General features: G+C 42.7%; 1 protein-coding gene across 1 annotated transcript; it reads right to left on the bottom strand.

Moving 5' to 3' along the window:
* Positions 1–4,716: 4,716 nt before the first annotated feature.
* Positions 4,717–27,365, bottom strand: LOC118371355 (B-cell receptor CD22-like). The gene is made up of 12 exons (XM_052517851.1): positions 27,329–27,365; positions 21,036–21,088; positions 13,210–13,287; positions 12,765–13,112; positions 12,421–12,633; positions 11,205–11,531; positions 6,070–6,324; positions 5,546–5,806; positions 5,366–5,453; positions 5,233–5,272; positions 5,031–5,111; positions 4,717–4,936 (listed from the first exon to the last, which is right to left on the bottom strand). The coding sequence occupies exons 3-12, from the start codon at positions 13,262–13,264 to the stop codon at positions 4,898–4,900; spliced, it is 1,707 nt and encodes a 568-aa protein (XP_052373811.1). The 5' UTR covers positions 13,265–13,287; positions 21,036–21,088; positions 27,329–27,365; the 3' UTR covers positions 4,717–4,897.
* Positions 27,366–27,533: the final 168 nt, after the last annotated feature.

Here is a 27,533-nt window from a genome sequence, read left to right as displayed (position 1 = left end):
GTAGGTCTAGGGTGATTATGTAACGGTTGTCGTAGGTGGAAGAAGGTGAAGAGGACCAAGATGCAGCGTGGTACGTGTTCATGGTAAATTTAATAAAGAAACTGAACACAAGAACAACAAAAAACAACAAAGTGGAACAAACGAAACAGTTCTGTCTGGTGCAGACACACAAAGACAGATGGTTCTCAAAAATGGACAACAATAACCAGCTGCCTCTGATTGGGAACCATACCAGGCCTAAACATAGAAACACAACACCTAGACATACAACATAGAATACCCACCCACATCGCACCCGGACCAAACTAAAAATAGAAACATACAAACAATCTATGGTCAGGGCGTGACGGTACCCCCCAAAGTTGTGGACTCCGGCCGCAAAACCCGAAACCTAGGGTGGGTCTGGGTGGGCATCTGTTCGCCTCCGACCTCGGACTGAGGACACTTGCAGCGGGCCCCAAATAGACAGGAGACTCCGGCAGCGCCGGACAGGCGGGAGACTCTGGAAGCGCTGGACAGGAGGGAGACTCTGGAAGCGCTGGACAGGAGGGAGGCTCTGGAAGCGCTGGACAGGAGGGAGGCTCTGGAAGCGCTGGACAGGAGGGAGGCTCTGGAAGCGCTGGACAGGAGGGAGGCTCTGGAAGCGCTGGACAGGCGGGAGCACCTGGAAGGAGGAGACGGAGAGACAGTCTGGTGTGTGGGGCTGCCACAGGAGGCTTGGAGCGTGGAGGAGGCACCGGATGGACCGGACCGTGGAGGTGCACTGGAGGTCTCGAGCACCGAGCCTGCACAACCTGTCCTGGCTGGATACTCCCCGTAGCCCGGCATGTGCGGCGGGGTGGAACAGACCGCACTGGGCTGTGCTGGCGAACCGGGGACACCGTGCGTAGGGCTGGTGCCATATAACCCGGGCTGATGAGACGCACTGGAGACCAGATGCGCTGAGCGGCTTCATAGCACCTGGCTCGATGCCCACTCTAGCCCGGCCGATACTAGGAGCTGCGATGAAGCGCACCGGGCTATGCCTGCGCACCGGGGACATCGTGCAGCTCACAGTATAACACGGTGCCTGCCCGGTCCACCTCTCGCCATGGTAAGCACGGGGAGTTGGCTCAGGTCTCCTACCTGACTTAGCCACACTCCCCATGTGCCCCCCCAATAAATGTTTGGGGCTGCCTCTCGGGCTTCCTTGCCAGCCGTGTTCCCGCAAAGCGCTGGCTCCCTTTACCTGCTGCCTCCTCTCCTGAATGCCTCCACCTGTTCCCATGGGAGGCGATCCCTTCCAGTTTTTTTTTCATCAATTTACAAACAATACCCCATACTGACAAAGCAAAAACAGGTTGTTAGGAATTGTGGCAAATGTATTTAAAAAAAAACGGAAATATCACGCTAACATGATTATTCAGGTTCTTATTCATTACTTTGTTGAGAAAACTTTGGCAGCGATTACAGCCTCAAGTCATCTTGGGTATGACACTATAAGCTAGGCACACCTGTATTTGGGGAGTTTCTTCTCTGCAGATCCCCTCAAGCTGTGTCAGGTTGAATGGGGAGCATTGCTGGGCAGCTGTCTCTCCAGAGTTGTTTGATCGGGTTCAAGTCCGGGCTCTGGCTGGGCCACTCAAGGACATTCAGAGACTTGTCTTGAAGCCACTCCTGCTGTGTTGTCTTGGCTGTGTGCTTACAGTCTTTGACCTGTTGGAAGGTGAACCTTCGCCCCAGTCTGATGTCCTGAGCTCTCCCGGAGCAGGTTTTCATCAAGGTTCTCTGTGTACTTTGCTCCGTTTATCTTTGCCTCGATCCTTCCTAAACTCCCAGTCCCTGCGGCTGAAAAACATCCCACAGCATGATGCTGCCACCACCATGCTTCACCGTAGGGATGGTGCCAGGTTTCCTCCAGACGTGACGCTTGGCATTCAAGGCCAAAGAGTTCAATCTTGGTCTAATCAGACCAGAGAATCTTTTTTTCTCATGGTCTGAGAGACCTTTAGGTGCCTTTTGGCAAACTCCAAGAGGGCTGTCATGTGCCTTTTTACTGAGGAGTGGCTTCTGTCTGGACACTCAACCATAAAGGCCTGATTGGTGGAGTGCTGCAGAGATGGTTGTCCTTCTGGAAGGTTCTCCCATCTCCACAGAGGAACTCTGGAGCTCTGTCAGTGACCATCAGGTTCTTGGTCTCATCCCTGAGATGCTCCCCCGATTACTCAGTTTGGCCGGGCGGCCAACTCTAGGAAAAGTCTTGATGGTTCCAAACTTCTTCCATTTAAGAATGATGGATACCACTGTGTTCTTCGGGACCTTCAATGCTGCAGAAATGTTTTGGTACCATTCCCCAGATCTGTGCCTCAACACAATCTTTCTCTGAGCTCTATGGACAATTCCTTCGACTCGTGACTTGGATTTTGCTCTGACATACACTGTCAACTGTGTGATCATATATAGACAGATGTGTGTCTTTCCAAATCATGTCCAATCAACTTAAATTCACCACAGGCGTCACAACATCCACCGAAGTCGGCTCCTCTCCCTGTTTGGGCGGCGGTGTTCGGCGGTCGACATCACTGGTCTTCTAGCCATCGCAGCTCCATTTTTCATTGTTCCATGTGTTTTGTCTTGTTTCCCCGCACACCTGGTTTACATTCCCTAATCACACTACATATATATTCCCTCTGTTCCCCCCCCATGTCTTTGTGTGGAATTATTTTGTTACGTGTTTTGTGCGACGCGCCAGACTGGTTTTTCCCCGGGTACCTTGTTTAAGTCAAAGTATGTTTAATTGTTAAACATTTGCATCATTGTGACTGTTGTCGCGCTTTTCACTTTTGCCATTGGCTGGAGGTTTTTTGAAGCAGTTGCGTCCGTCTGTTGTTGCTTCTGCCAATTAAAGTGTGTGCCTTACAACTCTCTGCTCTCCCGCACCTGACCTCTATACCAGTAGAGCACAACCTGACAACAGGTGGACTCCAATCAAGTTCTATAAACATCTCAAGGATGATCAATGGAAACAGGAACTGAGCTCAATTTCAAGTCTGATAGCAAAGGGCCTGAACAGTTATGTAAATAACGTATTTCTGTATTTGTTTTTATAAATGAGAAAACATTTTGCTTTGTGAATATGGGGTATTGTGTCTAGATTGACGAGGGAAATAATCTATTTCATCCATTTTAGAATGAGTCTCCAATGTAACAAAATTTGGAAAAAGTCCAGAGGTCTGAATACACTGTAAATGGTTAAATATATTTCTCTGTGGTGTTTTCTTTCTGAAACTAAGTGGAGCCAGTTCATTAAAAAAAAAACCTGAGTGCCTGTCTCAGCTGATGCATCAGCTAAGATTGCACCAAGAGGTGCACTGTCACGGTCGTCATAAACAGGAGACCAAGGCACAGCGTGGTAAGCGTACATAACTCTTTAATGAAAGAGAGAACACTGAACAAAACTATACAAAACAACAAAACGAACCGTGAAGCTATATGGCTAGTGCAAAACAGGCAACTAAACATAGAATAACAACTCACAAAATATCTGAGGAATATGGCTGCCTAAATATGGTCCCCAATCAGAGACAACAATAAACAGCTGCCTCTGATTGAGAACCAATCTAGGCAACCATAGACATATAAACTCCTAGACTAGAAAAACCCCAAGACATAGAAAAACCCCTAGACAATACAAAAACTAAACAAACCAACCTTGTCACACCCTGACCTAACCAAAATAATAAAGAAAACAAAGATAACTAAGGTCAAGGCGTGACATACGCCTACCTTATTTGGCAGTCTATTTAGGATGACCAGGTCTGCTCACTCATCCTGCTGCCACTTGCTGCTATTATGAGCTGGCTTTTAGCTCCTCCCACCACCCCAGCCTCCACCTGTTAGGTTCTGTGTTCCTGCTGGGGGATTCCTATAGTTTACTGCTACCCCGAAGGAGCAGAGCTAATGAATAGTTCAACATATTTCGACGTGAAATGTAATCAAGTCTGGAAATGGCAAAATCTTATAGAAAAAGAGCAGAAGCACAATCTATTCCATTTATCATCTATATACATACTGTATTGATCATCTATACACATACTGTATTGATCATCTATATACATACTGTATTGATCATCGATATACATACTGTATTGATCATCTATACACATACTGTATTGATCATCTATACACATACTGTATTGATCATCTATATACATACTGTATTGATCATCTATATACATACTGTATTGATCATCTATATACATACTGTATTGATCATCTATACACATACTGTATTGATCATCTATACACATACTGTATTGATCATCTATATACATACTGTATTGATCATCTATACACATACTGTATTGATCATCTATACACATACTGTATTGATCATCGATATACATACTGTATTGATCATCTATATACATACTGTATTGATCATCTATATACATACTGTATTGATCATCTATATACATACTGTATTGATCATCTATACACATACTGTATTGATCATCTATATACATACTGTATTGATCATCGATATACATACTGTGTTCTCCTAATGATAAATAATCTAAATTCCAGCATTCACTCAAAAGTTAAAGGTCATTGTCTGGAAAACCTAATAGATAAGAAAGCAATATGATAGTAAGAGAATAGCATTGTGAGGCCTAGCTTTGGTTTGATGCTTTAGCTCTTCAGTCCATGTTCTGTGGTGGTTCTCTTCAGTCCAGGTTCTGTGGTGGTTCTCTTCAGTCCATGTTCTGTGGTGGTTCTCTTCAGTCCAGGTTCTGTGGTGGTTCTCTTCAGTCCAGGATCTGTGGTGGTTCTCTTCAATCCAGGTTATGTGGTGGTTCTCTTCAGTCCAGATTCTGTGATGGTTCTCTGAAGTTTTCATAATCGGAGGGCCAAGTGTCTATTTGAGGGGCTGTGTCACTGGGGAGTCCCTCACATTCTGAAAGAAGACACATTGAATGAGCACTTTACAAACCCCTCCCTCTAACACTTTTACAGACACAGACACACAAACTGCATTATAAAATACTTACCGCTAGGGTGTCGTACTCTGGTGACCTGGTCTTCATGTTCAGAGCTGTGTACGTCTCACTGTTAGGATCAGGATGGACACTCTGTCGAGAGAGAGACACAGAAATACAATACTGTATAAAACACACATACATAAATGTATTTGCTTCCTGTCTGTTTCTGCTGTATTGGTATTGAAATAACTTTGGTTGTTGACATTATTACCAGTGTGTCTGCTGTGGCATCACTTCCTCCTGTGGATCTCCTGTAATGAGGGACAGAGTGAGTTCTGCTCTCTACTGACCTCTAGTGGAAGTTGATATGTTACTAATACAGTAGATGTAAATGGCTGGCTCACCTCTTCATATAGCAGTAGATGGTGAGTAGCAGAGCTCCAGCAGTCAGGACAGCCCCCACCCCCACCACAGGAACCCAGGAAAACACTGCTGCAGGGTCATGAGTTTATAAATGCATGATGTCAGAATGAAATCTGTAAAATTACAGAGCACCAAAAATGGACAGAATGTGTCATACTTACATATAACATTAATATGGACAGGGATAGTCTCTCTCCCTATAATGTTCAGAGCCTCACAGTAGTATCCCTCTCTGTCCTTAGAGCTGACGTTATGGATGGTGTAACTCTGTCCTGATGCTTTTGGTGAGGTTACATTCCTCTTGTACCAGGTGTAGTTTTCCACAGGTGGGTTGGCATCACTGCTGCAGGTCAGAGTCACTGAACTGCCCTCCACTATTTCACCAGAGGGACTGACTGACACTGAGGTGTTCTTTGGGCCATCTGGTAAAGGACCATTAAAAAGTCATTAACATCTTGGTTATTGTATATATTATCTTGGCTTTCTGAAGACATTAGATTTAACAAATAAAGTACATCGGTGCATTTTACAAGACAGATTAAAATAATTACATTGAGAAAAATTAAAAGCACATGCTCTGAGGTTCCAACATGATGTTACTTAATAAAGAATACAACTGGAGATAGATACAAAATAATTACAATGTTAATATACCAAGCTAATGATTTGAACCCCATGTACTTACATCTGACAGTGAGAGTCTCTTCAGCAGAGGGGAGATCCTCATGTCCTTCTACAGAACAGGAGTATCTGCCTGTATCCTCACTGCTGACTGAGAATAGGATATAGACAGGAGAGGAGGTGTTGCTGTTTGCTATAGGCTGTCCATTCTTATACCAACTGTAGGCTGTGTTGGGGACCAGTGTACAGTTGGTTCTACATGTCAGTGTCACATTCTTCCTCTCTGACACAGATGTAGGATCCATCTCCAACACAACATCTGGAGTTAAAGGAAACAAATCATTAATATCCTCCTAAATACACAATACATTCAAAAGTATGTGGACACCCTTTCAAATTAGTGGATCCAGCTATTACAGCCGCACCCGTTTCTGGCAGGTGTATAAAATCGAGCACACAGCCATGCAATCCTCATAGACAAACATTGGCAGTAGAATGGCCTTTCTGAAGAGCTCAGTGACTTTCAACGTGTCACCGTCATAGGATGCCACCTTTCCAAGAAGTCAGTTCGTCGAATTTCTGCCCTGCTAGAGCAGCCCCGTTCAACTGTAAGTACTGTTATTGTGAAGTGGAAACATATAGGAGCAACAGCGGCTCTTCCGCAAATTGGTAGGCCACACAAGTCAAGCTCACAGAACAGGACCGCCGAGTGCTGAAGCGCTTAGCACTTTAAAATCGTCTGTTCTGGGGTGCAACACTCACTATCAAGCTCCAAACTGCCTTTGGAAGTAACTTCAACACAATAACTGTTCGTCGGGAGCTTCATGAAATGGGTTCCCATGGCTGAGCAGCCGTACACAAACCTAAGATCACCATGAGCTATGCCAAGCGGCGACACAAGATGGCACCGACAGAGATGGTCACCTCTCTTCAGGTCCTTAGAAAACGATGCAGTTCTTTGTTTTTTTAATGTATAATTTCTTACATTGTTAGCCCAGAAAATCTCAAGTGTTATTAGATACAGACGGGAAGAACTATTGGATATAAAAGCGACGTCAACTTCCCAACATTTCGACCAGGAATATGTCTTTCCCGAAGTGGATCCCTTGTTCGGAACTCCACCCTGACATCAGATCTTATCCCAGAGGCCGACCCAAAACAACGCGGTCGCCACAGGAGAGGCAGATGGAGCGGCCCACTGGTCAGACGCAGAAGGCGAGCACACCATCCACCGCTTCCGAGCATATTACTCGCCAATGTCCAATCTCTAGACAACATGGTGGATGAAATTTGGGCACGAGTTGCCTTCCAGAGAGATATCAGAGATTGTATCATTCTCTGTTTAACGGAAACATGGCTCACTATGGATACGTTGTCAGAGTCGGAACAGCAACCCGGTTTCTTTATGCATCACGCCGACAGAAATAAACATCTCTCTGGTAAGAAGAAGGGAGGGGGTGTATGCCTTGTGATTAAATACGTGTGGTGTAATCATAACAACATGCAGGAACTCAAGTCCTTCTGTTCACCTGACCTAGAATTCATTACAATCAAATTCCGACAGCATTATCTTCCAAGAGAATTATCTTAGATTATAGTCACAGCCGTGTATATCCCCCCCAAGCAGATACCTCGTCGGCCCTGAAAGAACCTCAAACTGGAAATCATACATCCCAAGGCTGCATTTATTGTAGCTGGGGATTTTAACAAAGCTAACCTGTTAACAAGCCTTCCTAAATTTTACCAGCATATCGACTGCGTGACTCGAGCTGGTAGCATTCTGGATCACTGCTACTCTAACTTCTGTGATGCATACAACCCCCCCCCCCTGCCTTCGGCAAATCTGATCATGACTCTATTTTGTTGATCCCAGCCTATAGACAGAAACTGAAACCGGAAACTCCCATACTCAGGTCTATTCAACGCTGGTCTGACCAATCGGATTCCACCCTTCAAGATTCCGGATAGCATCAGACAATAACATTGATGTATACGCTGACTTGGTGAGCGAGTTTATTAGCAAGTGCATCAGAGATGTGGTACCCACTGTGACTATTAAAACGTTTCCTAACCAGAAACCGTGGATTGATGGCAGAATTGAACACTGAAAGTGCGAACCACCGCTTTTAACCATGGCAAGGCGACTGGAAACATGACCGAATACAAACAGTGCAGCTATTCCCTCCGCAAGGCAATCAAACAAGCAAAGCGTCGGTATAGGGACAAAGTAGAGTCACAATTCAATGGCTCAAACACGAGATGTATGTGGCAGGCTCTACAGTCAATCAGGGATTACAAAAAGAAAACCAGCCCCGTCGTAGACACCAATGTCTTACTCCCAGACAAATTAAACAACTTCTTTGCTCGCTTTGAGGACAATACAGTGCCACTGACATGGCCCACTACCATAGACTGTGGGCTCTCCTTCTCCATGGCTGACGTGAGTAAAGCATTTAAACGGGTTAACCCTCGCACGGCTGCCGGCCCAGATGGCATCCCTGGCCGTGTGCTCAGAGCATGCGCAGACCAGCTGGCTGGTGTGTTTACGGACATATTCAATCAATCCCTTACCCAGTCTGCTCTCCCCACATGCTTCAAGAGGGCCACCATTATTCCTGTTCCCAAAAAAGCTAAGGTAACTGAAATAAATTACTATCGCCCCGTTGCACTCACTTCTGTCATCATGAAGTGCTTTGAGAGACTAGTCAAGTCTCATATCACCTGACTTGGTGATAGACCAAGACCAAGACCCACACTCCAATTTGCTTACCGCTCCAATAGGTCCACTGATGATGCAATCGCCAACACACTGCACACTGCCCTATCTCATTTGGACAAGAAGAATATCTACATAAGAACGGAAACATGACTACACTTCATTGACTACAGCTCAGTGCCCTCCAAACTAGTCATTAAGACCCTGGGTCCCCCAGGGGGTGAAGATAGGAAACAATATCTCCAACCAGCTGGTCCTCAACACTGGGGCCCTACAAGGGTGCGTTCTCAGCCCTCTCCTGTACTCTCTGTTCACCTATGACTGCGTGCCATGCACGGTTCCAACTCCATCATCAAGTTTGCAGACGACAGTGGTAGGCTTGATGACCAACAACGACGAGACGGCCTACAGGGAGGAGGCGAGGGCCCCCGGAGTGTGGTGTCAGGAAAATAACTTCTCACTCAACATCAACAAAACAAAGGAGATGATCGTGGACTTCAGTAAACAGCAGAGGGAGCCCCCCCCCCCATCCACATCGACAGGACAGTCGTGGAGAAGGTGGAAAGTTTGAACTTTTTCGGGATTGGTGTCCAACCTAAGCGTTTGTAAACTTCCGACTTAAACTCTATGTCCTCTGATGTGAAATACAAGATTTGTTATTTTTCTGTTACATACCACTACTAAGACTGTATTACTGCCCTTAATAAGGTAATTCAATTATCTACAGTTGAAATTGGAAGTTTACATACACTTAGGTTGGAGTCATAATTAAAACTCGTTTTCAACCACTCCACAAATTTCTTGTTAACAAACTATATTTTTGGCAAGTCGGTTAGAACATCTACTTTGTGCATGACACAAGTGATTTTTCCAATAATTGTGTGAGAGGCAGATTATTTCACTTATAATTCACTGAATCACAATTCCAGTGGGTCAGAAGTTTACATACACTAAGTTGACTGTGCCTTTAAACAACTTGGAAATTCCAGAACATTATGTCATGGCTTTAGAAGCTTCTGATAGGATAATTAACATCATTTGAGTCAATTGGAGGTGTACATGTGGAAATATTTCAAGGCCTACCTTCAAACTCGGTGCCTCTTTGGTTGACATCTTGGGAAAATCTAAAGAAATCAGCCAAGACCTCAGTAAAAAATTGTAGACCTCCACAAGTCTGGTTCATCATTGGGAGCAATTTCCAAACGCCTGAAGGTACCACTTTCATCTGTACAAACAATAGTACGCAAGTATAAACACCATGCGACCACACAGCCGTCATAGCTCTCAGAACTGTTTGGCCATAATGACCATCTTATGTTTAGAGGAAAGGGGAAGGCTTGCAACCCGAAGAAGACCATCCCAACTGTGAAGCACGGGGGTGGCAGCATCATGTTGTGGTGGTGCTTTGTTGCAAAAGCGACTGGTGCACTTCACAAAACAGATGGCATCATGAGGCAGGAAAATTATGTGGATAGATTGAAGCAACACCTCAAGACATCAGACAGGAAGTTAAAGCTTGGTTGCAAATGGGTCTTCCAAATGGACAATGACCCCAAGCATACTTCCAAAGTTGTGGCAAAATGGCTTAAGGACAACGAAGTAATGTTATTGGAGTGGCCATCACAAAGCCCTGACCTCAATCCTATAGAAAATTTGTGGGCAGAACTGAAAAAGCATGTGCGAGCAAGGAGGCCTACAAACCTGACTCAGTTACACCTTCTCTGTCAGGAGGAATGGGCCAAAATTCATCCAACTTATTGTGGGAAGCTTGTGGAAGGCTACGTTTGACCCAAGTTAAACCATTTAAAGGCAATGCTACCAAATACTAATTGACTGTATGTAAACTTCTGACCCACTGGAAATGTTATGAAAGAAATCAAAGCTGAAATAAATAATTATCTCTACTATTATTCTGACATTTCACATTCTTAAAATAAAGTGGTGACCCTAACTGACCTAGAACAGGGAATTCTGACGAGGATTAAATGTCAGGAATTGTTCAAAACTGAGTTTAAATGTATGTGACTGTCACGTTCTGACCTTTATTTCCTTTGTTTTGTATTTATTTAGTATGGTCAGGGCGTGAGTTGGGGTGGGCAGTCTGTTTGTTTTTCTATGATTTTGGGATTTCTATGTTTCGGCCTAGTATGGTTCTCAATCAGAGCCAGGTGTCAGTAGATGTCTGATTGAGAATCATACTTAGGTAGCCTGGGTTTCACTGTTTGTTTGTGGGTGTTTGTTTCCGTGTCTGTGTTTTTCACCACACGGTACTGTTTCGTTTTTTGTTCGTTTCACGTTTATTGTTTTTGTATCAGTTGTATTCATTTGGAGTATTTCTTATTAAAAAAACATCGACACTTAACATTGGTCCTCCAATCCTTCTCGCCTCTCCTCTTCAGACGAAGAGGAGGAAAACCTTTACATTGACTAAGGTGTATGTAAACTTCTGACTTCAACTGTGTGTGAAATTTGTGACAGCTTACCTGTGACAGTCAGGGAGACAGGTGAGCCAGAAAACTTTTCTCCAGATGTTATGAATCTGAATCTGTACCCAGCAGAGTCACTCAATCTCAGATCTGTGATTCTCGGGGTACAGTCACTCTCCTTATCCCCAAGGTACTCTATATGACCTTCATACCCTGGCACTGAGCTCAGATCTTCAGCCTCCATACCAGACCATTTAGTAAACCAGAAAGCTTGTTTGATCTCATGATAACTGGGATATGTATAAGAGCAGGATATGTCCACTGTTGACCCCTTCAAGGCACAGATACTCTGATGGGTGTAAGTCACACTCCAACACTTCTGACCTGAAAGACAAGAAGACAATATAATCCCTTTATATTACCAATACACTTATGTTGCTATGTTCACCTGCAAGAAAACCAAAAGTCACTCAAACAGAAGGGGGAAATACCAAAGAGTCACTAAAAAAGACCAAAATGAGACCGGTTTCTAGGAAAGGTTGTGAAAGACACTCATGGGGGTGTCCATTAAAAGTTGACTAGCAACAACAACTGGAACCAGAGACATGAGCACCCACAATATTTTAAGATAAGAAAAATAAGAAAAAAGTAAAAACCTACACCAAACTTGAAGACAGGAAACAAACCAAAAAGTGGAGAAAAACAAAAGCAGGGAAGATAAAGAATTGTTTTTCCAGAAATCAGTAAATCAAGTAAAGGTGTTGACTCTCCACATTTCTTAAACTTCATCATTTAAATATCACCTGGGCCAACAAAGGTGAAATACCTTCCCACTAACCAGATGGGCAAGCGAGCACATGTGTAACACGTACTGACTAACGAGGTGATCCCATCTCGAAAAAATTAACTCAAAGAAGTCCACACTGTTGATTAAGTAGGAACACGAGTTTTCACCAGTTAAAATCATATGCTGTGAAAGTAACAAGGATGTGACTAGTCCCTGAGTTTTGTAGTTTTTTTTTCCATTTTTTCATTGTTTAAAAAAGGAGTGCAATAGTGTACAAGCACAACAACATAATGAGGTATCTGGTAGAAGTAAATTCATCCATTGACTCTATTTTCATGAATTTGATTATATATCTTGAAGCACATTCAACACTGCGTGGCAAAGCATACGGAACTAAAGCAGAAGTGGACGTCACATTCACAGCAAATTCAATAATGATTGTCTGACAACCTGAAGCCAATGTTGTATGTAAAAGTCCACACTTACACACTGCTGGAGCAGGGAGATCCTCGTGGCCTTTTACAGCACAGGAGTAACTGTCTGCATCACTAAAGGAGTCTGAGTCCAGTCTGGAAGAGTCCTCCTTTACTTTGTGTCCGTTCTTGTACCAGATGTAGGTGGGGTTGTCAGTCAGAGTACAGGTGGTGCTACAGGTCAGTGTCTTATCCTGATGTCCACCAGTCACCTTCACCTGAAGACCTGGAGAAAAACAATATCACTGTAAATCCCTTTACTGATTTATCACTCTAATACAAAGATGGAAGAAATCCTATGTTATACAGACATAAATACAAACCAAGACAATTTTCCTATATTGAATGTAACTGTACCTGTGACAGACAGAGTGACTCCAGGTTTGCCAGTATATCTCCATTTCCCAGTCTGATCTGTAAATCTGAACATGTACATAGCTGAGTCACTCTCTCTCAGGTCTGTGATTGTCAGGGTGTGACCATTCTCTTCATCCTCACGGTACGTCACACGTCCTTTGTAGTCTGGGTCATCCTTCAGACTCACATAATTCTCCTCAGCATCATATTTAGTGAACCAGAAAGTTGTTGTGATTGTATAACCACTGGGATATGTGTAAGAGGAGGACAGCTCTACTGTTGACCCCTTTAAGGTACAGATACTCTGAGTGGTGTATGTAACACTCCAGCCATCCTGACCCAGTACCACTGAAACACAGTCACACAACACAATGGTATCAGAATTAAGCCAATGACACTGATGCCTGTAGATTGAAAAACATATAAGTTATGAATGAGACCAGACCTGTCACAGACCAGAGAAAGACCACCAACACACTTCCTGCTGTTCTCAAGGACATTGTTGCATCTCCCACCCTGCAGTCTTAGAAACATAAACAACAACTCACTCTATAGCTGGTGAATAACTCCACCTGATACATTGAAGTATAAACTGTAAATGGGGTACAGGGCCTCATTACTGAAAATGAACCAGGCTCATATTGTGTTGTGTTGTAATGTGCTATATGGTTGTCTATGTGAATACTGTCTGTAAGTCTATTCCACTATGGATGTAATGTGCTATATGGTTGTCTATGTGAATACTGTCCGTAAGTCTATTCCACTATGGATGTAATGTGCTATATGGTTGTCTATGTGAATACTGTCCGTAAGTCTATTCCACTATGGATGTAATGTGATATATGGTTGTCTATGTGAATACTGTCTGTCTGTAAGTCTATTCCACTATGGATGTAATGTGATATATGGTTGTCTATGTGAATACTGTCTGTCTGTAAGTCTATTCCACTATGTATGTAATGTGCTATATGGTTGTCTATGTGAATACTGTCTGTCTGTAAGTCTATTCCACTATGGATGTATTGTGCTATATGGTTGTCTATGTGAATACTGTCTGTCTGTAAGTCTATTCCACTATGGATGTAATGTGATATGGTTGTCTATGTGAATACTGTCTGTCTGTAAGTCTATTCCACTATGGTTGTCTATGTGAATACTGTCTGTCTGTAAGTCTATTCCACTATGTATGTAATGTGATATATGGTTGTCTATGTGAATACTGTCTGTCTGTAAGTCTATTCCACTATGGATGTATTGTGCTATATGGTTGTCTATGTGAATACTGTCTGTCTGTAAGTCTATTCCACTATGGATGTAATGTGTCTATATGGTTGTCTATATGTGAATACTGTCTGTCTGTAAGTCTATTCCACTATGTATGTAATGTGATATATGGTTGTCTATGTGAATACTGTCTGTCTGTAAGTCTATTCCACTATGGATGTATTGTGGTTGTCTATGTGAATATGGTTGTCTATGGATGTATTGTGCTGAATACTGTCTGTCTGTAAGTCTATTCCACTATGGATGTAATGTGCTATATGGTTGTCTATGTGAATACTGTCTGTCTGTAAGTCTATTCCACTATGTATGTAATGTGATATATGGTTGTCTATGTGAATACTGTCTGTCTGTAAGTCTATTCCACTATGTATGTAATGTGATATATGGTTGTCTATGTGAATACTGTCTGTCTGTAAGTCTATTCCACTATGTATGTAATGTGATATATGGTTGTCTATGTGAATACTGTCTGTCTGTAAGTCTATTCCACTATGGATGTAATGTGTGTGACGTGTTGCATGTCTGTCTATTTAAGATGACGTGTCGTATGATGCAAAAATAATTTCCTCATGAATTCAATAAAGTCATCATGATCATCACCATCAACAACAATCACTTATTCAACAGGTCTGTATTACTGTAAACACATATTTCTACATTGATTGTTGTGAAGCTGTTTTATTCTCAGAACCCAAATATAGGAGGATAAATGTTCAATCCTCTACAGTCCATCAAGCTGTACAGCAGCCTAAACAATGACCACCAGGTTCAATGACAGCTCCTATCCTCAAGCTGTGAGGCTAAACAGCCAGTGACTAAAGACTGACCACCAGGTTCAATGATAGCTCCTATCCTCAAGCTGTGAGGATAAACAGCAACACACACACACACACACACACACACACACACACACACACACACACACACACACACACACACACACACACACACACAGAGCATCTGTAGTGAAGGCCCGTAAGGCCCATTGAGTCTGTAACAAAGTCAAAAGAGCTGGTTGTTATGGATGTAGAAAAGTTAAAACACACATCCTACACAGTATAGAGGTCAAACTAACTGTGGCAGGGCAGCCTAGTGGTTAGAGTGTTGGACTAGTAACCGAAACGTTGCCACTGGATTGGCTCCTCATGAGGTTCTAACAGGTAGACCAATGAGGACGATCAATTCTCCCTTCCCACAGAACAAGCTGACACTGATGGGCTGTGACGATGACATGGTAAGTTATCGTACAGCTCTAGACAATGTTCTGAATGCTATTTTCCCCAGGGTGAAAGCGGCTCTACCCCAGCCTCTGGTGGGGATCCTGCAAAAACTGCAACCAGGTGACTGAGTGGTGGTGAAAGACCTGAGACGAAAGCATTGGAACCAGCAGAGGTTGGCTCGACCATACCAGGTGATGCTGATTACCCCCACTGCTGTTCGCGTAGCTGATAGGTCTACTTGTATCCATGCCAGCCACTGCAGGAAGGTGCCATACTGCCCACCAGACCCTGAGGATGGAGGACCAGGCTACGGGATACTCCTTTCTCATTTATAAAGTCTCACTTTGTGAACTGTTCCTAATATCTCTGGTTTGTTATGTCAAATAGGGGGGTGGATCTTTGCTATAAAAGATCTCAGTAGCCATTATGTTGTCACTCTCAACGGTTCATGAGAAATGATGAATCGTTGAAAGTCATTGCAAAGATCTTATTATTAAAGATTTAGTTTAAGTATAACTCTGACTGGTGTGATAAGTTTGTCTCTCCTTATTTGATAGTAAAGAAATGAACCACCACACCTTCTTTAGACTAGTTGTGTAACGCTTCTCGTTGGTGGAAGGAGAGGTGGACCAAAATGCAGCGTGGTAAATGTCCGTCATGTTTTAATAGAACAAACTGAACACTACACAAAATAATAACGAAGCGAAAACGAAACAGTTCTGCCAGGTGAACAGAAACAAAAGAGAAATTATAAGAAATTAAACACTCACAACCAAATGGGGAAAACAGGCTACCTAAGTATGATTCTCAGAGACAACAAACGACACCTGCCTCTGATTGAGAACCATACGAGGCCAAACACATAGAAAGAAATATAACATAGAAAAAAGAACATAGACTACCCACCCCAACTCACGCCCTGACCAACCTAACACAAAGACATAAAAAAGGAACTAAGGTCAGAACGTGACAAGTTGAGTATCTGGAGCATCAGCATTTGTGGGGTCGATTATGTGTTATTCTTATCTCTTGCTGTTGGGGGGTATTTTCTTAAAACTGCATTGTTGGTTAAGGGCTTTAAAGTAAGCATTTCACTGTAAGGTCTACTACACCTGTTGTATTCAGTGTATGTGACAAATAAAATGTTATTTGATTTGATTTAATACGACTCCTAAACACAACCCACCATCACTGTCTCATATTACCACTACTCCTAAACACAACCCACCATCACTGTGTCTCATGTTAATACTACTCCTAAACACAACCCACCATCACTGTCTCATGTTAATACTACTCCTAAACACAACCCACCATCACTGTGTCTCATGTTAATACTACTCCTAAACACAACCCACCATCACTGTCTCATGTTAATACTACTCCTAAACACAACCCACCATCACTGTCTCATGTTAATACTACTCCTAAACACAACCCACCATCACTGTGTCTCATGTTAATACTACTCCTAAACACAACCCACCATCACTGTCTCATGTTAATACTAAACACAACCCACCATCACTGTGTCTCATGTTAACACACAACCCACCATCACTGTGTCTCATGTTAATACTACTCCTAAACACAACCCACCATCACTGTCTCATGTTAATACTACTCCTAAACACAACCCACCATCACTGTGTCTCATGTTAATACTACTCCTAAACACAACCCACCATCACTGTCTCATGTTAATACTACTCCAAACACAACCCACCATCACTGTGTCTCATGTTAATACTACTCCTAAACACAACCCACCATCACTGTCTCATGTTAATACTACTCCTAAACACAACCCACCATCACTGTGTCTCATGTTAATACTACTCCTAAACACAAACACAACACCATCACTGTCTCATGTTAATACTACACAACCCACCATCACTAAACACAACCCACCATCACTGTGTCTCATGTTAATACTACTCCTAAACACAACCCACCATCACTGTCTCATGTTAATACTACTCCTAAACACAACCCACCATCACTGTCTCATGTTAATACTACTCCTAAACACAACCCACCATCACTGTCTCATGTTAATCACTGTCTCATGTTAATACTACTCCTAAACACAACCCACCATCACTGTCTCATGTTAATACTACTCCTAAACACAACCCACCATCACTGTCTCATGTTAATACTACTCCTAAACTACAACCCACCATCACTGTCTCATGTTAATACAACCCACCATCACTGTGTCTCATGTTAATACTACTCCTAAACACAACCCACCATCACTGTCTCATGTTAATACTACTCCTAAACACAACCCACCATCACTGTCTCATGTTAATACTACTCCTAAACACAACCCACCATCACTGTGTCTCATGTTAATACTACTCCTAAACACAACCCACCATCACTGTCTCATGTTAATACTACTCCTAAACACAACCCACCATCACTGTGTCTCATGTTAATACTACTCCTAAACACAACCCACCATCACTGTCTCATGTTAATACTACTCCTAAACACAACCCACCATCACTGTCTCATGTTAATACTACTCCTAAACACAACCCACCATCACTGTCTCATGTTAATACTACTCCTAAACACAACCCACCATCACTGTCTCATGTTAATACTACTCCTAAACACAACCCACCATCACTGTGTCTCATGTTAATACTACTCCTAAACACAACCCACCATCACTGTCTCATGTTAATACCACTACTCACAACCCACCATCACTGTGTCTAAACACAACCCACCATCACTGTGTCTCATGTTCATACTACTCCTAAACACAACCCACCATCACTGTCTCATATTAAACACAACACTACTCCTAAACACAACCCACCATCACTGTCTCATGTTAATACTACTCCTAAACACAACCCACCATCACTGTCTCATGTTATTACCAAACTCACTCCTAAACACAACCCACCATCACTGTCTCATGTTAATACTACTCCTAAACACAACCCACCATCACTGTGTCTCATGTTAATACTGTCTACTCCTAAACACAACCCACCATCACTGTGTCTCATATTAAACACAACCCACCATCACTGTGTCTACTACTCCTAAACACAACCCACCATCATCTGTCTCATGTTAATACTACTCCTAAACACAACCCACCATCACTGTCTCATGTTAATACTACTACCACAACCCACCATCACTGTCTCATGTTAATACTAAACACAACCCACCATCACTGTCTCATGTTAATACTCCTAAACACAACCCACCATCACTGTCTCATGTTAATACTACTCCTAAACACAACCCACCATCACTGTCTCATGTTAATACTACTCCTAAACACAACCCACCATCACTGTCTCATGTTACCACTACTCACTAAACACAACCCACCATCACTGTCTCATGTTAATACTACTCCTAAACACAACCCACCATCACTGTGTCTCATGTTAATACTACTCCTAAACACAACCCACCATCACTGTGTCTCATGTTGAATACTACTCCTAAACACAACCCACCATCACTGTGTCTCATGTTAATACTACTCCTAAACACAACCCACCATCACTGTGTCTCATGTTAATACTACTCCTAAACACAACCCACCATCACTGTGTCTCATGTTAATACTACTCCTAAACACAACCCACCATCACTGTCTCATGTTAATACTACTCCTAAACACAACCCACCATCACTGTGTCTCATGTTAATACTACTCCTAAACACAACCCACCATCACTGTGTCTCATGTTAATACTACTCCTAAACACAACCCACCATCACTGTGTCTCATGTTAATACTACTCCTAAACACAACCCACCATCACTGTCTCATGTCTCATGTTAATACTTATGTTAATACTACTCCTAAACACAACCCACCATCACTGTGTCTCATGTTAATACTACTCCTAAACACAACCCACCATCACTGTGTCTCATGTTAATACTACTCACAACCCACCATAAACACAACCCACCATCACTGTCTCATGTTAATACTACTCCTAAACACAACCCACCATCACTGTGTCTCATGTTAATACTACTCCTAAACACAACCCACCATCACTGTCTCATGTTAATACTACTCCTAAACACAACCCACCATCACTGTGTCTCATGTTAATACTACTGTTAATACCTAAACACAACCCACCATCACTGTCTCATGTTAATACTAATACTCCTAAACACAACCCACCATCACTGTGTCTCATGTTAATACTACTCCTAAACACAACCCACCATCACTGTGTCTCATGTTAATACTACTCCTAAACACAACCCACCATCACTGTGTCTCATGTTAATACTACTCCTAAACACAACCCACCATCACTGTGTCTCATGTTAATACTACTCCTAAACACAACCCACCATCACTGTGTCTCATGTTAATACTACTCCTAAACACAACCCACCATCACTGTGTCTCATGTTAATACTACTCCTAAACACAACCCACCATCACTGTCTCATGTTAATACTACTCCTAAACACAACCCACCATCACTGTGTCTCATGTTAATACTACTCCTAAACACAACCCACCATCACTGTCTCATGTTAATACTACTCCTAAACACAACCCACCATCACTGTGTCTCATGTTAATACTACTCCTAAACACAACCCACCATCACTGTGTCTCATGTTAATACTACTCCTAAACACAACCCACCATCACTGTGTCTCATGTTAATACTACTCCTAAACACAACCCACCATCACTGTGTCTCATGTTAATACTACTCCTAAACACAACCCACCCTCACTGTCTCATGTTCATACTACTCCTAAACACAACCCACCATCACTGTGTCTCATGTTAATACTACTCCTAAACACAACCCACCATCACTGTCTCATGTTCATACTACTCCTAAACACAACCCACCATCACTGTGTCTCATGTTAATACTACTCCTAAACACAACCCACCATCACTGTCTCATGTTAATACTACTCCTAAACACAACCCACCATCACTGTCTCATGTTAATACTACTCCTAAAGCTTTTTTGAAACATCAACTCAATCACTCTTACTCTAAGCCATTTTCAAAATGTCTCCACAACAATCTATTGCACTCAGAGCTCTTAAAATAACAAGCACAAGTTTTTGTGTAACATGTACAATTTACATCCCATCATTTGTAGCACACAATATATAGCTCAGTATTTGTCAAGGGTGCCAATCATTTTGGTCGTGACTGTATATCCAACAATCAGATGAATATGTAAAATATATCCCATCATTTGTAGCACACACACACACACACACACACACACATTTTGGTCACACACAACAATCAGATGAATATGTAAAAATAAATATACACACACACACACACACACACGCATGCGTACACACACACACGCACACGCACACACACATGCACACTTACACAGTTGTACTTTGACAGTGAACATGACCCTATTGATTAGAGATCTGGGTATTACTGGCAAACTCTACTGATCATGTTTTAAACATGTAAATGAATAAACTGAACTAAACTAAACACATGAAAACACAGTCCAGGGTCAGTATTCACAAAGTGTATCAGAGTAGGAGAGCTGATCTGGGATCAGTTTAGCCTTTTGGATCATAATTATATGGACCGGCTGAGACACTTTATGAATACAGGCCCTGATGTAACAACCAAAACACAGTTCAAAATAAACCAACAAGTACAAAGATACAGGAAGTCATGTGATGTTTGGCTAAAAACATCAAAACTAAAACTATATTTCAAGATATCATCAAGTGTACTTACAGAGTGAAGTGAAGGGGAGAGGTCTTGAACAGTCAGTCAACGTACTGTCACTGCGTGGAAACAAGAAGTAGTCTACTGTAAGTGTTAGTAGAAGCAGGCGTAGCCTAAGTGTGAGTTCTGTGGTTGACACATTTTAAAGTAGCCTCGTCTAGTCAGGTCATTAATATGCAGGAACAACATGTCACATACAGTGCCTTGCGAAAGTATTCGGCCCCCTTGAACTTTGCGACCTTTTGCCACATTTCAGGCTTTAAACAAAGATATAAAACTGTATTTTTTTATGAAGAATCAACAACAAGTGGGACACAATCATGAAGTGGAACGACATTTATTGGATATTTCAAACTTTTTTAACAAATCAAAAACGGAAATATTTGGCATGCAAAATTATTCAGCCCCTTTACTTTCCGTGCAGCAAACTCTCTCCAGAAGTTCAGTGAGGATCTCTGAATGATCCAATGTTGACCTAAATGACTAATGATGATAAATACAATGCACCTGTGTGTAATCAAGTCTCTGTATAAATGCACCTGCACTGTGATAGTCTCAGAGGTCCGTTAAAAGCGCAGAGAGCATCATGAAGAACAAGGAACACACCAGGCAGGTCCGAGATACTGTTGTGAAGAAGTTTAAAGCCGGATTTGGATACAAAAAGATTTCCTAAGCTTTAAACATCCCAAGGAGCACTGTGCAAGCGATAATATTGAAATGGAAGGAGTATCAGACCACTGCAAATCTACCAAGACCTAGCTGTCCCTCTAAACTTTCAGCTCATACAAGGAGAAGACTGATCAGAGATGCAGCAAAGAGGCCCATGATCACTCTGGATGAACTGCAGAGATCTACAGCTGAGGTGGGAGACTCTGTCCATAGGACAACAATCAGTCGTATATTGCACAAATCTGGCCTTTATGGAAGAGTGGCAAGAAGAAAGCCATTTCTTAAAGATATCCATAAAAAGTGTCGTTTAAAGTTTGCCACAAGCCACCTGGGAGACACACCAAACATGTGGAAGAAGGTGCTCTGGTCAGATGAAACCAAAATTGAACTTTTTGGCAACAATGCAAAACGTTAAGTTTGGCGTAAAAGCAACACAGCTCATCACCCTGAACACTCCATCCCCACTGTCAAACATGGTGGTGGCAGCATCATGGTTTGGGCCTGCTTTTCTTCAGCAGGGACAGGGAAGATGGTTAAAATTGATGGGAAGATGGATGTAACCAAATACAGGACCATTCTGGAAGAAAACCTGATGGTGTCTGCAAAAGACCTGAGACTGGGATGGAGATTTGTCTTCCAACAAGACAATGATCCAAAACATAAAGCAAAATCTACAATGGAATGGTTCAAAAATAAACATATCCAGGTGTTAGAATGGCCAAGTCAAAGTCCAGACCTGAATCCAATCGAGAATCTGTGGAAAGAACTGAAAACTGCTGTTCACAAATGCTCTCCATCCAACCTCACTGAGCTCAAGCTGTTTTGCAAGGAGGAATGGGAATCAGTTTCTCGATGTGCAAAACTGATAGAGACATACCCCAAGCGACTTACAGCTGTAATCAAAGCAAAAGGTGGCGCTACAAAGTATTAACTTAACGGGGCTGAATAATTTTGCACGCCCAATTTTTCAGTTTTGGATTTGCTAAAAAAGTTTGAAATATCCAATAAATGTCGTTCCACTTCATGATTGTGTCCCACTTGTTGTTGATTCTTCACAAAAAAATACAGTTTTATATCTTTATGTTTGAAGCCTGAAATGTGGCAAAAGGTCGCAAAGTTCAAGGGGGCCGAATACTTTCGCAAGACACTGTAAGGGATGTTACTGTATCTAAATAGAAAATGGTCTAAAGTCAGAATACTGTAGTTACATTTCTTTATTTGAGGAGTGGACCTACATGTTTTACAAGAGACAACATGTGACCCATTCCCATCACTTCTCATCAGCTGGTACTGAAGGTTCCAGAACAGATGAAAGGGGAGTATCTTTGGTACCAGTGTCCTAGACCAGAGCTCTCCCTACTGACATCTCTACATTACTGCAGCCTCCAGGCTTCATATGTCCCTACTAGTCCGATGAAAATATACAAAATAGAAGGTAAAATAACATTTGAAAATGTAAATATATATATATAGAATAAACCAGGCACACACATAAAAATACTGTGATATTGGGAGTTATATTGAACTGGCGTTTGAATTGAGTGAACTAGTGATCTCAACTAACTTGTTTGCTACATGAAGTGGCTGTTATTCAGTGATAAACAAGCATTTCGGTGCATCACACAGCTACTCTGAATGTACTGGATTGTGAACAATACGATATGCTGCCGTTGAACTACATCAAGACCCTACAGTTAGCTAGTGAGCTAGCTAGTTAGCTGTCATTTAGCTATCAACATTAGCTTGCTAGAAACAACAGACAACAGTCAGCTGTCATTATGCCAAGGCCAAGGCAAGCTGCTCTGAGTTTCCAGTGTGTTTTTGTGTGAAAGACATGTGTTCAGCTCACTGATCTTCAGAGCAATGGACTCAAAGTGAACCTTGACATCCATATAGCTAAATCTGTCTGTGTCTCGGATTATTGTGTCCTACTGTATCTGCATGATGCGTCTTTTTTGAAAATTACAATGAATAATCTTTCATGTAATTGTTTATTGCTGCTTCGTTATTTTATTGTGTAATTCATTTTTTAATCATTTTTGTCATTTAAAAAATTTAATATTTTCTTACATAAAAACAACTGCATTCATTGTTGCTTAAGGGCTTGTCAGGAACCATTTTACAGCAAGGTCTACACCTGTTGTATTCAGCGCATGTGACAAATACAATTAGATTTGATTTGCTGCTGGACATTGGAATTGTTTTAAGGTGGTCGTACCATGGATCATTTAGCTGGATCATTTAGCTATTTGATTTTGAATTATAGTATCCCTTTAGGTAAAAAAATTAAATACATAAAAATGATTTGATAAAATATTGAATTAGTCCTTTACTACTATTGACAATACAAACGCATTGAGTAACACTACCATAAATGGTTTTTTAAACAGTGAAAAAAGGTATCATAAGGACTAATGTTTTGAAGTGGCTGTCCTCTATCTAGGGGATATAATAAAATGTGTTTGTTTTTATACAAAAGTATGTGAACATCCCTTCAAATTAGTGGATTAGATTATTTCAGCCACACCTGTTGCTGACAGGTGTATAAAACCGAGCACACAGCCATGCAATCTGCATAACATTGGCAGTAGAATGGCCTTACTGAAGAGCTCAGTGACTTTCAACTTGGCACCTTCATAGGATGCCACCTTTACAACAAGTCTGTTTGTAAAATTCCTGCCCTGCTAGAGCTGCCCTGGTCAACTGTAAATGCTATTATTATGAAGTGGTAACGTCTAGGAGCAACAACGGCTCAGCCGTGAAGTGGTAGGCCACACAAGCTCACAGAATGGGGTCCGCTGAGTGCTGAAGCGCGTAGCGTGTAGAAATCATCTGTCCTCGGCTGCAACACTCACTACCGAGTTCCGAACTGCGGCAAGAAGCAACTTCAGCACAAGAACTGTTCGTCGGGAGCTTCATGAAATGGGTTTCCATTTCTTAAGATCACCGTGCGCAATGCCAAGCGTCGGCTGAAGTAGTGTAAAGCTCGCCGCCATTGGACTCTGGAGCAGTGGAAACGCGTTCTCTGGAGTTATGAATCACGCTTCACCATCTAGCAGTCATACGGACGTATCTGGGTTTGGCGGATGCCAGGAGAACGTTACCTGCCCCAATGCACAGTGCCAACTGTAAAGTTTGGTGAGGAGGAATAATGGTCTGGGGCTGTTTTTCTTGGTTTAGGCTAGATCCCTTAATTCCAGTGAAGGGAAACCTTAACGCGACAGCAAACAATGATATTCTATACGATTCTGTGCTTTGTGGAAAGTCACTTTCCTGTTTCAGCATGACAATGCCCCAGTGTACAAAGCAAGATCCATACAGAAATGGTTTGGCGAGATCGGGGTGGAAGATCTTGAATGGCCTGCACAGAGCCCAGACATCAACCCCATCAAAAACCTTTGGGATCTTTGGAACACCGACTGCAAGCCAGGCCTAATCGCCCAACATCACTGCCCAACCTCACTGCCCAACCTCACTGCCCAACCTCACTGCCCAACCTCACTGCCCAACATCACTGCCCAACCTCACTAATGCTCTTCTGGCTGAAGGGAAGCAAGTCCCCACAGCAATCATATCAAATTGTATTTGTCAAATACACGTGTTTAGCAGATGTTATTGCGGGTGTTAGCCAAATGCTGTAGCGAAATGCTTGTAGCAATGTTACCACATCGAGTGGAAAGCCTTCCCAGAAGAGTGGAGGTTGTTATAGTAGCAATGTACAACACACCAGCTGTATGTGACCAGGCGAAAAAAACCTTCCCAAGTCAAACTACTACACACACTCTATATCGTTGTCACCATATTAGCTAAAGTAATGTCCTAGTCAACATAGTGCAATGACCTGGCTAGATCATAAAGGAACAATTGTCCAGACAGAGGATTGAGTTTACGAATGTACGTTTTATTAACCCAACTCCACACAGGCTACTGTTTGGCCGTAGCCCACGTCAAATAAATGAAGGATACCCTATAAAACAACCATGAACTTCTCTTGTGAAGGCCAGACGTAAGAGAGACGTAAGAGAGAGAACAAACACCTGGAAATACAAGATGTATACTCCACCCCCAACCCCACCCCCACGCCACTCCACCCCCACGCCACTCCACCCCCACGCCCACCCCACGCCACCCCCATCCCCACGCCCATCCCCACGCCCCCCCCATCCCCACGCCCATCCCCACGCCCACCCCCACCAACCACCAGGATGCCCGGCATCAGAACATTCCAGGCGTTCCGTGATTGGCAGGTTGATTGGCATGTCAGCCCCGCGAACACTGGGTACTGGTAAGTACAACACAACCAACTAATAGCCTAACCCATAACACACTGTGCGGGTCGCTACAATAGCTAATAGAACTAACGCGTTTGTAATCCCTCTAAAATCATGCAGTAACGTTACTGTGTACAGTCAGTAAGCAGTTTAGCACTTACACAGGTGAGCCCTGGTGGCAATAAATTAGTCAAACCAAAAGCTTCCCTTGACGTGGAAGACTTCCAGTGTTGAGTTGGATCATCATAGCCAGCTAGCTAATATAACATCCCTCTGTTTGAGCAGGGTGTTTGATCTATCGCTCTCTATTTTGCTCCTCCTTCATTTTGGAAAAAATGTGTTTGTTCAAAACTGTTCAACTATTGTCTTTCTCTCTGAGTCAACTACTCACCACATTGTATGCACTGCAGTGCTAGCTAGCTGCAGCTTATGCTTTCAAAATGTCAGTTTATTCTGCAAGTTTATTCTGCAAGAGCTCTAACAGGTTGGAGGACATGCTCTGAATCATAATTACTGTGTAAGTCTATGGAAGGGGGCGAGAACCATGAGCCTCCTAGGTTTTGTATGGAAATCAATGTACCAGGGCACGGCAGCTAGCTGTCCTCCAGCTACACCATGGTGCTACCCTACAGAGTGCTGTTGAGGCTACTATAGACCTTAATTGCAAAATAGTGTGTTTTAATCATTTATTTGATTACATAGTGAATTTAAAAAGTTATCCTTTTTAGATGAAACTAAGGGGGATGTCCCTCCCCTTCCTCCTCTGAGGAGCCTCCACTCTGTTACATGGCCCTCTCTGCCTCACCATACCGCTGGAGAGAAGAGGGGAGGGGGGAGGAAGAGAGATGGCGAGAGAGTCAGAATTCTGACAGACAGACACACAAAGCATTGTGCACGTTCACAGTAGATCAGATAGTGACCTTCAACCCTGTTAGTGCACTCCCTTTGTGGAAGCATCACTTTGGCCAATCAGGAGCAAGCTGGATGGACTTCTGAGCATCTGAAGTCAGAGGAGTAGATCTCCAAACACCCTTAACGGTAGCAATTATTCCCAAAGAACCAGAGAGAGAGAGTTTGGGCAAGATTACACAAATCTAATTTGTGAGTATTGTGTGATTTCATGTTGTGTGCCTGTGGTGTTTGTCATAGGTTAGAGGTCAAGCTTTAAGGTGCTGTGTATCTGTGGTCTTTGGGGTCACAGTGGAGAGCCTCAGAGAACATGTCCACAGCCTGAGAGTACTGGCCCTGCTTAAACAACTGAATACCCTTCTCTAGAGGAGAACACACACATACAGTGTTAAACTGGGGTCATTTCAGTGAATAGAAATAATCATTCTGAGACAATTGTGTTCATGTCCCATGTTAGTGAGACTTCCTTCTTCTTCACAGGGTCTGAACTCTCCACCTGAAATGAGACAACTCAGTTAACACTGCCTCTGTGTGCGTGTGTGATTGGTGATTGTTAGTGCACACTTCGGGAAGGGTGGAGAAAAGGGACGCAGGCAAAAAAGGACTGGGGCCAGGGGCAGAGAGAAACAGGGGCAGAGAGAGAAACAGGGGCAGAGAG

This window comes from Oncorhynchus keta, unplaced genomic scaffold (genome assembly GCF_023373465.1).
Source record: "Oncorhynchus keta strain PuntledgeMale-10-30-2019 unplaced genomic scaffold, Oket_V2 Un_scaffold_984_pilon_pilon, whole genome shotgun sequence".
NCBI lineage: Eukaryota > Metazoa > Chordata > Actinopteri > Salmoniformes > Salmonidae > Oncorhynchus > Oncorhynchus keta.
The sequence above is the reverse complement of the archived record's forward strand: the minus strand, read 5'-3'. Positions and strand labels throughout refer to the sequence as shown.